The 13,233-nt window shown below is 42.8% G+C and overlaps 1 protein-coding gene across 1 annotated transcript in view; it reads right to left on the reverse strand.

Annotated features, from left to right (window-relative positions):
• OSBPL1A (oxysterol binding protein like 1A) overlaps positions 1–12,288 on the reverse strand; it is a 79,653-nt gene extending 67,365 nt beyond the window's left edge. The window contains exons 1-3 of the mRNA XM_014936920.1: positions 12,140–12,288; positions 6,948–7,070; positions 1,374–1,459 (exon numbers count right to left, since the gene is read on the reverse strand). Coding sequence (XP_014792406.1) covers positions 1,374–1,459; positions 6,948–7,068 — 207 coding nt within the window. The 5' untranslated portion in view covers positions 7,069–7,070; positions 12,140–12,288. The remainder of the gene's footprint in view (positions 1–1,373; positions 1,460–6,947; positions 7,071–12,139) is intronic.
• Between the last annotated feature and the right edge of the window lie 945 nt (positions 12,289–13,233).

Genomic DNA, 13,233 nt, shown 5'->3' on the forward strand with positions numbered 1-13,233 from the left:
CTGCCTAAAGTTAACTGGGGAATCTGACCCTCGTTCCAGAGCTCTGTTTCTGGTAATACCTGGTTCACTTGCTCTTTGAGCGCAAAATCTAGGCACAAGTACACAGATACACCTATATATGCCTAGCTTTCAGAGGTGAACAGCCTCCTATATTATTCCACTCATTCTTTAAATAATACCCTTTCAAGAGCCCTATCAGCAGAGAAGAAAGTTCTAAGTTACACATACTCTTCCAAGTCTGGAACTGTTGATAAATACATAAAGTGATAAAACTTTACCTTTTATTTAAGTAAAATGTATTGATCTCTTGGATTGAGAGCAGCATTATCTCCTGAGCAGATGCGTAGGCTAGAGAAGAATTTCTCAAACAAATCTCAACTTTATTTTTTGCTTTAGTCACAATTATGGCTGGTAACCTTTATTCTGAATGAAATTCAAGTTCAGATTAGCTATCTGAGTATTTGAGGCTGCTTAGTACGTTTCTGCCATCTACAGCAAAACCTTTCCAACAGGAATAGCATATAACAGAGTTAGGGTTAGTTGAAGCTACCTTGAGAGAAAAAAAAAACCCACAACAAAAACCAGCCAGAAACAACTGCAAATGCAGTGCACATGTGGCTATCAAGATACAAACAAGTCAGCTTTAACCACACAGATTCATAATTTCAAAGTTCATCACACAGTTCACCATTTCTAACTTCTTTGAAATAATGAGTCAAACTATGTTAGCCCATGCCTGGAAAGAAACATAACAAGTTACTTTGCACAGAATTCTGGACATACTTCTATGCACAACATCCAGTTAGATAATGCAGATACTGAGTTTCAGATAGGTTAAAGTGTTTCAAATTAAAAAAAAAAAGTGAAATTGCCTAAATTACATACTTTATGTACTGCAGTAAGCTAGATTAGGCCCTTGAAACATTTACATTACTAGTATCAGATGCTGGCCTACTATATGCCAGTATCCACCGAGCCTGAAAAGGGTTGAAGCTTTCACAAGTTCATACCTATATACTATATGTCTTTAATTCCTATACTCAGATGGTTACACAGACACACACACATCATGAGAAAGTTAAGTACTGATAGCTGTAAACACTGTTCAGAATAACAGCTGAACTACTGTAGAGACTTCCAGTGTCACTATTTTGACACTTGTAAACTGGGCTGATCTGGATACCACAACTATTTCATTCCTTATTTTTAACAATCAGCTTTAGTTACCTCTTTGTTACATGCAGATAAACTGTAGGAGTGGCTTCGCTTCTCTACAAAGCTGCCTTGTATTGCAAAAACCTGACTAAATACTAACTGCTTCTAGCATAACAAATAATCTTCTGCCTTATACATGGGGGCAAATAGAAACATACCTTCAGCAAATCATCTACCACAACCGCGTGTCCGAAGTAGCACGCTAGGTGAAGAGGTGTCCAACCCATATTAGATTTACTTCTGCCTAAGAGACAAAACAGGTAAATTAAGTTTTGATCACACAGTACAAAAAAAGATCTTGTCAAGTGCTTGGAAGTTGGCATGGATGATCATTCTTCACCATAACTGCGGAGCGAGGCAGCTGGAAGCATCAATACTATTAACATCACCTGAATTACTGAATTGGGATGCAGTTTGAGACTGTTAGATTCAAACCTACAAAATCTTTCTGAAAGGAGAAAGTTTTCATGTAATACTTTGCCCTTCAACAGTAGACGTATTTCTCTCCTTTATCGAAAGACCCAGTTTGGTTCATCTGATTTTATATTCTGCACACAAATGAGAGGTAGGACAACACATCTTTCCAAATAGGTGATTCAAACCAAAACCCTAATGTCAGGATTTTTTGTGGTCTTGTGCTTGAATTCAATTTTAATAAAGATAGCCTTACTAAGTATCATTACTTGGAATCTTTGTGCACTGCAGAACTCATGTCCCATCTACAATTGTAAGCCTCTGCAGGAAATGATAAGCATAAGGAGGAAGCAGGCACAGAAGTGAATATGCAAAGGAAATTACCATTTATGATATAAAGAGCATTTAAAACATGTCCTGGAAGACTGGCTGTACGAATGAAATTCAGTAACTGTCCTACAATCACTTCTTTAAAAGCAAGATATTAAAAGTATTAGATATTACTAATTTAACAACTCGTGCTAGTTTCCAGTTGCAACACTCAGTTGTACTAAGCAAAGTTGATTTGAGCTTTGTTTTTATTAAGCAACAGACCCACAGCATTGAGTGCCACATAAAAGCTATCATTTTGTATTCGGAAGCAAAATGAAAATGAGGCATTAGAAATGACACCATTAAAGTTTTCCCTTTTCATGTATCCTCAAGCATCAACATCTGCAACACATAACATAAGTTTGCCCTGGGGGGACAAGCCACTAGCACAAGGGAAATGAGAACTCCTGGTGTTGCAAGTTCATCATTTTTTCTGCTCTCTTATTACAAATTAACATTAGAATGTGGTTCACAGCTGAAATATTTTCCCCATTTCTTATAGTTGTTTCCAGCTAACATTTTTTCCCCTCTGTTGGCTATTTCTTTTGCTATTTGGTTTTTTCTTCTCAACTCCTGCTGTTGTTCCAATCTCTGTTGGCTATTTCTTTTGTTATTTGGCTCTCTTTCTTCTCAACTCCTGCTGTTGTTCCAATCCCAGATTTAGTACCTTCTCATCCCAGTCTAGCCTACAACAGAGTTCCTGCCCTATAAGTGCATCAGTCACAAGTACCACAGAAGATAAATACTGGGCGGATCACTACTTCTGTGGCTATGTGTGCTGGATAACATACTAAATGGACATCATTCATCCCTCAGTCTAGTAAGGAAGAAGTTTCTTTCAAAGAACACAGAAGAGGTCTGAGTTGCACTGAATTCATACAATTAGCCTAAGACAGTCATTAGTTACAGCACTGACAAGACAGTGCTGCTGCCAAAGAATTTGGTCATGAAAAAAAAATAATCAGGAACCCAGCCAGATTTGTAATTCTTACTGAATAAAGTAACTGGCTGTACGAATGAAATTCAGTAACTGTCCTACAATCACTTCTTTAAAAGCAAGATATTAAAAGTATTAGATATTACTAATTTAACAACTCGTGCTAGTTTCCAATTGCAACACTCAGTTGTACTAAGCAAAGTTGATTTGAGCTTTGTTTTTATTAAGCAACAGACCCACAGCATTGAGTGCCACATAAAAGCTATCATTTTGTATTCGGAAGCAAAATGAAAATGAGGCATTAGAAATGACACCATTAAAGTTTTCCCTTTTCATGTATCCTCAAGCATCAACATCTGCAACACATAACATAAGTTTGCCCTGGGGGGACAAGCCACTAGCACAAGGGAAATGAGAACTCCTGGTGTTGCAAGTTCATCATTTTTTCTGCTCTCTTATTACAAATTAACATTAGAATGTGGTTCACAGCTGAAATATTTTCCCCATTTCTTATAGTTGTTTCCAGCTAACATTTTTTCCCCTCTGTTGGCTATTTCTTTTGCTATTTGGTTTTTTCTTCTCAACTCCTGCTGTTGTTCCAATCCCAGATTTAGTATCTTCTCATCCCAGTCTAGCCTACAACAGAGTTCCTGCCCTATAAGCACATCAGTCACAAGTACCACAGAAGATAAATACTGGGCGGATCACTACTTCTGTGGCTATGTGTGCTGGATAACATACTAAATGGATATCATTCATCCCTCAGTCTAGTAAGGAAGAAGTTTCTTTCAAAGAACACAGAAGAGGTCTGAGTTGCACTGAATTCATACAATTAGCCTAAGATAGTCATTAGTTACAGCACTGACAAGACAGTGCTGCTGCCAAAGAATTTGGTCATGAAAAAAAAATAATCAGGAACCCAGCCAGATTTGTAATTCTTACTGAATAAAGTACCTTGTTCTGCATCCACTCTGAGTGTTTGCATTTCTGGTGTTAGCTGACCAGTTGCTTCTCAAGCTCTTGAGGTGTTTGCTACTTCTCTTCAGGTGATCACAAGTGTTTGCACTTATTTTAATTATTATTTTAAACTAGGACATCATTACACCAGGGAGAGTGCAAGGATAGGTAAGTAGAATAAACACAACAACAACAAAAAATTCCCCTAGCCCTCCTACCCAGTTCTTTGCTTTGATGCCAGTTAGCTGTAAATCTCAAGTGTTAACCATTTGTTTAGATAATGGAGACAAACTAGGCAGTTACCTCCTTGTTGTGGTCTGCCAGGCTACTGTAGAGTCATTCAAATGTATATTTTGGCATAACACACTGTTGATGGTTGACCTTATTTTACACTCGTCTTACTTTGCAAAGTTCTAGATATTCTATGTTCTTCTACTTAGGTAGAATAAGCCCACGTAGCCTTAGAAAATACCATCATTTTGGATGATGTGGATTTAATGTGGATACCTTCTTTTGAAACTAGTGAACCTAGAAAACTGGAAATGGAAGTTCACACCATTTGGCTGGATTCTCGTCAAGCAAGTTTCGCTTATCTGCAAGCGCTGACTGGCGAGAATCCAGTCACAACAGAACAAGCAGGAGAAGCCTGGATTTATTTTCTCTTCCTTCACTTTGTCTGAAATCAGGATGTTTGGGATCACTCTTGTCAGACTTCGCACTTGTGAATCTAGAGCACAGCCTCAGATATAAGCTCACCCTTGGAAAGACAAGACAGGTTTTACAAGATGTTGGAGGTAGGCTTTGACACCCAGGCACATGAACGTGTCAGACTTACATCTCCCAGGGCGTGCTCTGGGGGAAGTTCACACTACCTCCAGTACTGCCTCCCACCTGCTCCAAAAATACTTTATTCCAAACCAAGTGCCATTGTCACATCAGACGCAAGTCCTGAAGGAACAGCTGCAGCACTGAAGACATTCCCTGTACCCTGACTTTCTAGGGAGATCTGATTATCCAGAAGGTAATGACAGAAGGACAAGAGGCTGTAGGGAAGAGAAGGAAGATTGAGGGTTGCAAAAAGTCAGTTACAGTCTACAGCCTGTATTTTAGTTAATCATCACGTGGTTGTGCAATTACTATCTGGTAGTACCTAACAGATCAGGATCTGTAGCAAGACATAGTGGGTTTGGCAGTGAGGAGGCAGAATGGCAGGGGCAGTCACACTGCAGAGGCTGGCTGGCCTGAATTTGTCTTAGACTATTTCCAGTTGCATAGTCTATCGGAACAGAGTGATTGAAATGGTCAGTCTCTGAAAAGTGACTGTGGAAGAATAGAGATTTAACTCTGAAGTTTCACACAACCAGAACAATCCACCCAGAGAACACTTTAGTTACACTTCTGTGCCCTCTAACATTTAGGAGAGCCAAAGAACAGGTATTTCACTGTGCATAGATTCCACATTCAGAATTATCTCATTTCACCTCAGCTATCACCGGCATGTTCCCTCTAGTTTCCTAGACCTTCCATTAGCAAGCATGCATTGGCTGGCTGGCCATGTATTGCTAAACCAGAAGAGTAACAGCCGAGCACCATCTGTCTTTCCCTTTATTAGCCGAGTCTCTTCTACTTGCCTTTCACAATACTAACAGTTAACTTTCTGTAGGAATGCTGACCAGGGAGCACTTTGCTTGATAGAATACAGGACTGCAGATTACGTCATTTCATTATGCTTCATAATGTATCTGAGCAGCTCTGAAATCTCTAAGCACAAGAGCCTTCAACTACTTATTTATGGGTACTGTTGCATGAATCTTAAGGTATTTTTATTCCAGCTGTTTAGACACTACTCAAAATGTCATGAGTATTTGCAAAGGTCATGCTTGTGAGGGTGGAAGACTTCACCAAACTCTATCTAGTTCCCCTTTAAATTATGAACTAGCTCCCCGAAGATGAAGTATCAAGGCTTTGGGTTTTACAACTTGTTTTTTTGGAGGTGAACACATTAACTATTGGGAAAACAAAGATGTGGCTGAGTAGTCAAACAAAAGAATTAGTAAATGGATGATGAAGAATAGAGTTGTGAAAGGGCTAGATAACAGGCTTCCCTGCTCTTTAGGGCAAGGTGTTCCCTCTGTCATGTCTGAGAGGAAGCACGGTTGCTCTGTCCCTTTGCAGCAATATCTTCTCAGTGCTGCTTAACAGTTAAATGGTGAACAAAGAAATACTAGCCCATCTAAAAGTGGGATACACATCCACTTTTCTGAAGCAACCAGAAATACACTCGCATAAACCAAGAGAAACAGAAAGCTACTAAGTGAATAAAGAAATAGGGCAACCTGTGACTGCCAACAAGGTTGCAAATCCAGCCCCAGTTTAAAGGCTTAATGCTCAACAAGTTGCTTAGCTGTAACTATGTTAGCTATGCATGTGAAAAACTTTAATGTTGGCCAAAGACCCAGATACAGATGACTATCAGTTTTACCTTCTTTTCCCAAGTAACCTAGTATACTACTAATAGTAAAAGGATACATTTGTCCCAGCCATTCCTGCAAGTGGCAGGAGATGTAGCTGCTGCTCCTACATAATCATGAAACATAGGCCTAAAAAAAAAATAAATTAAAAAAAAAAATCACACCTAGCAGAGCACAAATAAACTACCTGATCTTCTACACAGCCTTGTTGGAGACTCTTTACCTCCTTGAATCATCCCCTGGCACCATGGTCTATTTTGTTTAGTATTATAGAGCTCCAAGGATGGTATAAGCATGAACAGAGGAAGAAAGAGGTACTGATTCTTTGTCTTGTTGACATTTCTAGCTTCTGTGAATTACTCTTGAGGTTTTCTGTTCAGTACAATTATCTGTACTCTGCTTTTATGATCTCTCCCCTATGCAACAGTGGCCTTCAGAGTCACGGGGTAAAAGCAGTTGTATAAGCGGTTTTTATTACTCTACTGAGCACTCCAAAGAAAGCAAGGTTATACTATCAGTAACAGTTTCACTACTTGTGGCTACAACAGCGAGATTACAAACATTTAGGGAAGGCTACTAACCTTTGCAGTTGATATCAAAGCCTGTTTCTCCTTTGTTCATGGTATCCAACAGCTGTTTAACTTCTTCAGCATTTCCATTTCTAGCATCATGGAGAAGCTGCTGCTCTGCTTCAGTACTCATCTCTAATAAAGACATGAAAGAGCCAATTTTGCAATCTCTTATGCTGCTGTAAGTTACAGCATAATATTATGTCACTTTTTGCCCTTACTTAATATTAACACCAGTATGAGAAATATAAGTATTTCCTATATGGAACACATTTAACTTGCAAGCTGTTTTCAACTGTTGAGTCATGTCACTAAGAGGCATTAAAATTTCTCAGAAAAACAAAGCAGTTAAATGACAAAATACACATGTTCTCTTGCTTCTCAGTTTTCTTGGTTCTAAGCATGCCTTGAGAGTTGGAACTGCATGCTACACACATGGCAAGCTTTGCTACAAGCATAACCAGTAAGCATTTACTCTTTCCTTGTAAAGGTTTCACCTTTACCTCTTAAGGCTTCCAAAGGCAATAAAAGAAAAAAAAAAAAAAAACGCCTTTTAGCGCAAGTATTTCTTCAGAATTAACTGAGACTTATTTTGACTTGCCAGACCTGGGGAACAGAATCCATCTTCACATGGAGGTCCCCAGATATCTGTCAGTCACTGATATGATCAGTTCTTGAACTCAGATACCTGACCACCTCCAACTTTGATCTAAAGGGGAGTCAGATACTCATTTTTGTAGATTTGACTTTAAGTACTATAGTACAATATAAAGAAGTTAACATGCAACTGTAAAACATAACTAGCTAATTCTCCTTTCATTGCTTTTGAGCTGCAAGAAAAGGTGCATCTACATCTTTCAAAGAATGGAGAAAAACCAAAACCTCTTAGCATCACTCTTTTAACAGCTCTCTAATAGACAAGAAGCCTGAGACCTTTGCGCAAGTGATACTTCTACTTAGCAGGTCTCTCAGTGAATAGTTACTAAGTGATGCCTTGACCAATCTTTTCACACTGACAGAATCTCAATCTGAAGTTGTTTTAATTTTTTTTTTAATGCTGTTACAACAACGAGACCCAGAGCACAGCTCAGCACAGGCAAAACACAACATTAATGTCCCATTTAAATAGACTGTTCTTATGAGGTGTCAAGTGATTTTAAAGGTAGCCTCAAAAGACTGTTCTGTAACATACAATTTACTGCTGCTACAAACAACAATAAAATAAGAGGCTGCCCAAATTTAGTGTCTACAGTTCAGCATCTTCACCTGACAAACTAGATTTACCAGATCTTGCAGAATCTAGATTTCTGAAGTCAGTTAATGCAAAGAACTTTCCTGGCCTCGCATAGTTTGCTCTCCGATACTAGCAGAGGCTTTGATTGGTCCCACAACCTGTTTACACTCTGGTGCATTGGACAAGCAGCTTGATTGCACCACACACACTCTTCGACTACTGTAAGATAAGAAGCCACTCAGCAAGAAAAGAGACAGTGAGAACACTGGGTAACCAACAGAAAGGCCTGTAGTGGTGGCAGATCTTGTAATATTTAAGAGAATATTACAGAAGCCGAGAACGTGACACACTGCCAAAGTGCTAGCAATACAGAGAATAGAGTTTTCCCCTACGTTCTGCTCAATCAGCAAAGGGAGAGAGGGAATTCATTCTCAAAGAATTTGTGAGAGACTAAGCAAGCCCCTTCCAGCATGTTTCAGAACAGACCAGCTCAGGCACCTGCAATCTCCCACAGACATAGGATAAAAATGCCTTCTCCAGCAGTGGTTAGACAACACTCTTGTTTGTGCCTGCTTTTCAGTTCTACTAGAAAACAAAACAGTACTAGTCCTTCTAGTAATCCTTTGAGCCCTGAAGCAACCTGCTCCTTTAAACAGAAGTCTATCTGCTTGTCTGAGGCAGCACAGCACAGTTTGTTGTTACTGGGGCAGCTATAATTTTCCTCAGCGAATCAGTTCTATCACTGTCTAGAGAAAGACCAAAATCAAATATGTTAGTGTATTATCAGTCTGTAATACTTTCTCTGAAGCAGAGTGATACCGTTTCAGGGGGACACAGTACGCAGCACAGAGAATCATACACACAAAAGCTAAGAGGATAGTTAGAGCTCATTTTGCTGACCTACTCATTGGGGATGGGGAAAAAAAAACAACCACAAACAAAAACCAACCAAAACAAAGCAAGGCTCATCCTTCATTTCCCCCCCTTGACACAATCTCTCTTTAGCCATGTCTCAGGTGAGAGAAACATACTCCTATCATTACCCCATAGAATTTGTCAACATCCCACATACACAGCAGGTTTGAATAGCAATGCACTTTCAACATATTAAGAACCTGCAGTTTCCATTTGATATTGATGAGAAGGAAAAGACTGCTTGGGAAAGCAACCAAGAAACCTATCCAAATGCACAACTCTTGAATGCAGCAAGGCCAGTTATGTGCATGAGCAGAATCTTAAACAACTTAAGATACACAGAAAGCTGAATCACTGTGTAAAATTACTTGCATGATCTTTTTTCTCGCCCCAAATAGTCACTAGGTTAAAATCACGGATTTGTTTGTACTCTTACAGCAAATATTAGCAGTAGAGTGACAGGCATACTAAAATGGCTAAGAAAGGTCTGTCTGTTTCACTGGTTTAGTCCCCAAACACTTTGCTGTTTAGGCCAAGCCTCCCATTTCAAATACACTTTGTAAGCTTGAAGCATGCAGTGATGCAGAAGAATGACTGGCTGGCTGTTAGTCATAGTTAGGAGGATCATTCGCATGAAAATGTTCCTACAATTGGAGCTGGAAAGTGAATCTGTGTCCAGTTACTCATCAGACAAACAATACAGAACCTAAAGTTTTAGCTAACAAGCTAAATGAGGCTGGCAGCAAAGGGGCTCTTAACAGAACAGCATAATCTTGAAAATATTTTTTTAAGCAATGGGATTTGCTCTATAATGGAGAGGAGTGACCACCACCAACAGAAGTTTGAATGGCAAGTTTAGAATACAGAAAGAAATCTATACACAGGCCATCAAACACTATGCACTTAGAACTCTATTTCAGTCGTACTCCCCTGCGGACTGGAGTTTTTTTGGTCACATGACCCACTACCAAGAGAGCTCCCAAATCCCTGCCCACCACCTTTGAGGTACCGAGCCAGATCATCAGCACTGAGGGAGAAACTTAATAGTTTTATTTATTTATTATCCGTAAGATACTACTAGCAGGTTAATCTATATGAATTATGCTGCCTATATGCAAAGCTACTAGCTACTTACAAGAGCAGACATCTGCTCAATCAGTGGTGTTGCCATCATTACCTTATTCCACTAATCAGCTGATATAGGTTAAACTGCCTTTCACAGCTCATCTTCATGCCTTGTGCTGTTGAAAGGCTTGTATGCTAGGCTCTACAGTTGCTGGTATACCATGAGGAAACAACAGAAGAACAATATTTAGTGTTATACATGCAGCCGAGATGTGACTGCAAGGCACTTCTGTTGAACTCATTAGGACTACCGGAACAGTACCTGACTGCTAATTCAATCTTATCCTTTAAGAAGGTATAAAGAATAGCATTGAGACGCTCTGCTTTTATCTTCCTCTATGAGGCCTATGCCAGAGTGGTGTTCTCACGCTATTAGAAGCACCTGTCTTCACACAGGCATCGTTTCCACCACAGACTAGAAAGCCCAGTTTACCATCCTGCCTGCATGCCTGCTTACAGGAGTTTTGCAGAATACTTAACCACAAAGGGTGACCTGCTGTGGTTTAACATCAGCCAGCAACTAGGACCACACAGCCGCTCACTCTTCTTCCTCCCTCTCCTCTCCCCACTGCCAGGTAGTGAGGGAGAAAGGAGGGGAAAGGAAAAAAACCTCATGGGTTGAGATGAAGACAGTTTAATAGAACAAGAATAGAAAACGAAAATAACAATAATAATGGTGAAAGGATATACAAGACACAAGTCACTCTCACCACCCAGTGAATTGGTTCCCAAGCCCAACCTGAGCAGTGATTGCAGATCTGCTCCCAGCCAACCCCCATTTATGTACTGAGCATGATGTCCATGGCACAGGATGTTCCATTGTTCTGCCTGTGCTCCTTCTCAGCTCCTACGGGAAGCTAAAAAGAGTCCTTGAAAAGTATAAACATCGCTTAGCAGCAACTAAAACAATATTCATTATCAACACAGGAATCACTAGGAAGAAAATTAACTCTTTCCCAGCTGAAACCAGGATACCACCTAACTACAAATATATAAATTACCAACTTTACCCAATCGCTAGGAGAGAGTCCAAGCAAAAAAAAGCTGCTTTTCTCACAAGCCTAAAGCGCCATCCCTGACCATGGGCAGCACTATTGATACGATCCATTTGCTTTTGCTTTGATTTCTTCTCCTGTTGAGGCCTCTGGCCATGTACACAGCCCAGAACCATGACGATGCATGCCAACGAGAATATGGTTGGTTTTCACTCTGCTGCAGCTTGACAAGCAGCAGAAACAGTAATGGCACTGTCCAATGTAACGTTAAGGCTCTGAATCAGCAGCCACTGGTTGCATGGGAAGCTCTCTGTTTGTGACAAATAGTAAGGTTGGTAAAAAGCACAGCACTGGCTAGTAATTCAGGAGATCTCCCTCCAGCAATGAAAACTAGATTCCTGTAGGAAAGGATGATACTCGCTCAGGAAGACTTCTTACATGTCCCAGCACGCACACGTTATGAAGTGATGCTTGTAAAGGAGGAGGACACAATGCACCAAACCACACAAACAGACAGAACCTGTCTACAAACCCACAAACCACGCTGCACTGACAGGAGTTGCTCCAAGAAGAGAGAGTTGCAGTACTAGAAGCACGAGTGATGTTATCTAAAAGTAGTTGTTTTAATCTTCAGCTAAGGGGCTCTAGAAGTTAGAAGCTGAACGACAGTCAGTCATTCTACGACAGTCTCATGACACTCCATGTGAAAGCACCACCTATTTAAAATAAAGTTGCTGTCTCCTCAGTAGCAATTAGGATGCAGTAACACAATATCTGCTCAACACCATTGCCAAGGCAATAGCTATTTAAACTAATCCTCGTTCCTAGGCATCTCCTGGCTGTTTTCTGCACATAGTTTAGCTTTGCTACATCAAAGGCTTTCTTTCAGCCCAGCAGCTCTGAATAAGCTCACCGCAGCCAGTGCGAGATCTTACCGGATCAGCAGGCAAAGCACCCTTCCGAGCAAATTAACCGGAGTTCTCTGCCTGCGTCCGGAACGGAGCAGCTCCTTTCGGTACCGGTACTCCAACTCTTCCTTGTTTAAGGCGACAGGCTCACGGGTCACGGCCACCGCGTTCCTTGCCTGTGGGGAAAGGTGGGCTCAGACCCAAGGTGTGGACGGGACCACCACAGCCCGGTGGTACGGGCCAAGAGACTACCCCCCCCCCCAGCTCCACCACGGCCACGGGGCAGCTGCAGGGAGGAGGAGGAGGAGGACGGGCCACCCGCGCACCACAGCAGGCCACAGCCCCCCCCGCACCCCGCCTGCCTCTGCTTCCCCTCCTCAGCCTCAAGCCAGCCTTACTTTGCCCCCCCACCCACAGCGGGCGGATCCCCCGGTAGGAGTCCCTGAGGGAAGGGGGTCTGGGGAGCAGCGACACCCCTCACCTCACCCCCAAACGCCCTCCCGGAGACCACCGAGCCGGGCTGGCGGGGCACGTACCCCCTTCACTCAGCACCAGGCCGGCCCGGGCCCGGCCCAGCCGCCCCGCCGCGCCCCCGGCAGCCGGCTCCGGCTGAACTTGGCGGGCAGCGCCGCGCCGGCTCGGGAGCAGCTCCGGGGGAGAAGGGACACCGAGAAGCGCAATAACGGCAGCAACAAAGCCGCCGCCGCCGCCGCAGCGGGAGGAAACGTATCTCCCTCCCTCCCCGTTCCCCTGTCCTCTCCGCTACCCGACGCTGCGCGGAAGAAAACACGCCCGGGGCGGGTGGGCTGACCCGCCGCCATGCCATGCCTCGCCTCAGCCTCACCGCTTCACGCAGCTCCCGCCGCCAGCCCGCCCCACGCGCGACCCTCCCGCCCCGCGCTGTGTTATACGCACCGGCCCCGCACGTGACACCGGCGGCGGCGGCGCCTCGGCCGGTCCCGTCCCCCACGCCGCGCAGGGCAGGGCGCTGTGGGCTCCCGGCTGGGGCAGAGCTCCGCCTCCCCCCGCCTCTTCCCGCCGCCACCGTCCACGTCCGCCCCCCCCCCATCCCCCGGGGCTAGCACCGCGGGGGGGGGGGGGGGTCCCCGACACCACCCCGG

The sequence above is a fragment of the Calidris pugnax genome, unplaced genomic scaffold (genome assembly GCF_001431845.1).
Source record: "Calidris pugnax isolate Ruff unplaced genomic scaffold, ASM143184v1 scaffold51, whole genome shotgun sequence".
Classification (NCBI taxonomy): domain Eukaryota; kingdom Metazoa; phylum Chordata; class Aves; order Charadriiformes; family Scolopacidae; genus Calidris; species Calidris pugnax.